At 33.6% G+C, this 3,740-nt stretch overlaps 1 protein-coding gene across 1 annotated transcript in view; it reads left to right on the plus strand.

Annotated features, from left to right (window-relative positions):
* Positions 1–3,740, plus strand: part of LOC106474030 (F-box/LRR-repeat protein 7-like) — a 13,701-nt gene that overhangs the window by 2,637 nt on the left and 7,324 nt on the right. Inside the window, exon 2 of the mRNA XM_013934715.2 lies at positions 2,333–3,162. Within this exon, the coding sequence (XP_013790169.2) occupies positions 2,382–3,162 (781 nt within the window). The 5' untranslated portion in view covers positions 2,333–2,381. The remainder of the gene's footprint in view (positions 1–2,332; positions 3,163–3,740) is intronic.

Below are 3,740 nucleotides of genomic sequence, written 5' to 3' on the forward strand. Positions count from 1 at the left end.
TGTGTTGGGCAAGTTATAGGGTATCGTAGTTTTGTGTTGGGCAAGTTATAGGGTATCGTAGTTTTGTGTTGGGCAAGTTATAGGGTATCGTAGTTTTGTGTTGGGCAAGTTATAGGGTATCGTAGTTTTGTGTTGGGCAAGTTATAGGGTATCGTAGTTTTGTGTTGGGCAAGTTATAGGGTATCGTAGTTTTGTGTTGGGCAAGTTATAGGGTATCGTAGTTTTGTGTTGGGCAAGTTATAGGGTATCGTAGTTTTGTGTTAAATTTATTTCTTTATCTTACGTGTTCTCCTAACACCATGAGTATAATTTTCATGTGTTAGATATAATAATTATACATCTAAAAAGCAGTTTTCAGACTGACACATTTGTGACACGTTTCTTGGTTAATACTATACTAAAAGTACTTTACAGAATTCGGAGTCACGTGGCATACACATTTTTACTGTGTGTGCACGTGGTTGTTATTCAAGGCCTGTAACCTTGTGAGTAAAGAAGAAAATGAATTTAATCCTTCCTCCTGAGAATACCTAAGTGATGTATAAGTTTGGTCGATTACAATCCTTGGCTCTTTTCATACGTTTAGTTTCAAGCGAAAAACAAGACTTTGTTATCTGACCTCGATCCGCCCGCAAATCCTAGAGAAATGTAGCTTTAGGGCATTTTCTGGATTTAAAAAATTCCTTTCTCCTGTCTCACCTCTCGATTACATGACCGCATAGCTGATAATATTTCTCTACACGTTTTCAAGTTATTAAATATTCACTTATTTCTCAGCTTTTTATATATACGAATATGGTGAACTGGAGGTGGTTGTTTTCCTTCAGTCATACAATTATTTTACTTTGCTCTTACATTCATAACACGATTGTCATAAAGATTTAAATGTAAGTTGAGAAAGAGCGGTCAATTAAAAGTGAAATACAAATGATTAAGTGAAAAGCAACTTGTAGATATTAACAAACAACAAATGTGAAACCAGTTTGTAACCATGCGCTTAATAGTTGTTAGATTAACTTAATAGTTGTTAAATCAACTAACACTTATACTTTAGTTATTGTACCTTAAAATAGCTAAGCCTAATACTTTTACATATCTTAGATCATCTTAGCCTAATACTTTAATTATAAATACCTTAGATCAGCTAAGCCTAATACTTTTACATATCTTAGATCATCTTAGCCTAATACTTTAATTATAAATACCTTAGATCAGCTAAACCTAATACTTTTACATATCTTAGATCATCTTAGCCTAATACTTTAATTATAAATACCTTAGATCAGCTAAGCCTAATACTTTTACATATCTTAGATCATCTTAGCCTAATACTTTAATTATAAATACCTTAGATCAGCAAAGCTTAATACTTTTACATATCTTAGATCACCTAAACCTAATATTTTAATTATAAGTACCTTAGATTAGCTAAACCTAATTCTTATGTGGGTCATATCTTACATCAGCTAAGCCTAATATATTTTTCACTTACAGTCATCATGGAACTTGTTTCAAAACGTAATGGAACGCTTAGTAAAATAAATAAATAAATCCAGGTAAAACATGTTTATAGTCACAGTGGAGTTGCTATTTATATCACTCCATTGTAGGTATTACATCTGATCAGAGATAATTTATTTTACACAACTAGGAAGAATTCAATGCTATTACATCTGATCAGAGATAATTTATTTTACACAATTAGGAAGAATTCAATGCTATTACATCTGATCAGAGATAATTTATTTTACACAACTAGGAAGAATTCAATGCTATTACATCTGATCAGAGATAATTTATTTTACACAACTAGGAAGAATTCAATACTAGTACATCTGATCAGAGATAATTTATTTTACACAGTTAGGAAGAATTCAATGCTATTACATCTGATCAGAGATAATTTATTTTACGCAGTTAGGAAGAATTCAATGCTATTACATCTGATCAGAGATAATTTATTTTACACAATTCGGAAGAATTCAAACCTATTACATCTGATCAGAGATAATTTATTTTACACAACTCGGAAGAATTCAATACTAGTACATCTGATCAGAGATAATTTATTTTACACAACTAGGAAGAATTCAATGCTATTACATCTGATCAGAGATAATTTATTTTACACATCTAGGAATAATTCAATGCTATTACATCTGATCAGAGATAATTTATTTTACACGACTAGGAAGAATTCAATGCTATTACATCTGATCAGAGATAATTTATTTTACACAACTAGGAAGAATTCAATGCCTATAAAGTAAATATTCACATATATTTGACTCGTGTTTTATTTTCTCTAAACAACTTTTTTTTCACTTTGTAGGTTACTGACGTTATTTGATGACACTTTTTTTGTTCATCCAAAGTTTATTATGGAATTCTACTTACCATCCGACGGCCGGCGCCTTGCAGGATTTTTAGATGATTTTTCTCTTATGTCATCGACTACACCATTGGCCGAAGCTTCGGTGGGAGTTAAGAGTGATTTGGGATCTTATTCCAGCGGAAGAACATCGCCAGGTCACGACCTGGGTTATCATACCCTACTCTCTCGTCAAAATGCTCCACTGACTTCTACTCAGACTCCTGCTTCTACCCACAGATCCTTTGACGGACAAGCTCCTGTCTCTCCTAGCCTTTGGAGCTACCCTGAAAGCTGTCCATCCTCTGCACTAAGAACTCAAACTATTTTATCAGACACCGAGAAACTTCTAGCTACGTACAAAGGAAAAAAACTAACAAGGTGTTCACATTTGGACAGACTGACAGACGAACTTATACTGAAAGTATTTTCTTATTTATCTAGTAATCATTTGTGTGTGTGCGCTCGTGTTTGTCGCCGATGGTATTTTTTAGCATGGGAACCTCAACTTTGGACCTCCATAACCCTGACTAGTGAGAAAATCAACGTAGACTCTGGATTGAAGACACTTTTTCGGCTTCTGTGTCGTGACTCTCCTAGTGTTTGTCTGACAGTGGAGCGAATGTGTTTGAATGGTTGTGCACGTCTTACAGATAAGGGCGTGTGGACGATTGCCAAACGATGTCCAGAACTGAGAAGTATTGAGATCCGAGGATGTAGCAATGTGACCAATACAGGGGTCAATGATTTGGTTTCAAGATGTCTGAACCTGGAAAGGTTAGATTTGACAGGTAAGAATTTAGTTGTCACTTAAGCAATAAACGAGTTTATGGTATTTCAGAATATGTATTTGTCCAACAATACAGTTTTTGGTAATTATATCTTTTTTTCAGTCTTGTTGACTTGTATTTAAAAATCAGTTCTCCCACTTCAGTAGATTGTTTTGGTGGACATTTACTGATCGTTTTAATTATGTTTACTTGTATTTAAAAATCAGTTCTCCCAATTCAGTTGATTGTTTTGATGGACATTTACTGATCGTTTTAATGATGTTGATTTGTATTTAAAAATCAGTTCTCCCACTTCAGTTGATTGTTTTGATTGGACATTTACTGATCGTTTTAATGATGTTGATTGTATTTTCAGTTCTCCCACTTCAGTTTGGACATTTACTGATCGTTTTAATGATGTTGACTTGTATTTAAAAATCAGTTCTCCCACTTCAGTTACTTTGTTTTGATGTACAATTACTGATCGTTTTAATGATGTTAACTTGTATTTAAAATCAGTTCTCCCACTTCAGTTGGCTGCGTGTTTTAATGTCACTAACAGGTTAGAATTCCAGCGATGTGAGTCATAGCGTTGATGA

This window comes from Limulus polyphemus, unplaced genomic scaffold (assembly GCF_000517525.1).
Source record: "Limulus polyphemus unplaced genomic scaffold, Limulus_polyphemus-2.1.2 Scaffold6740, whole genome shotgun sequence".
Lineage (NCBI taxonomy): Eukaryota > Metazoa > Arthropoda > Merostomata > Xiphosura > Limulidae > Limulus > Limulus polyphemus.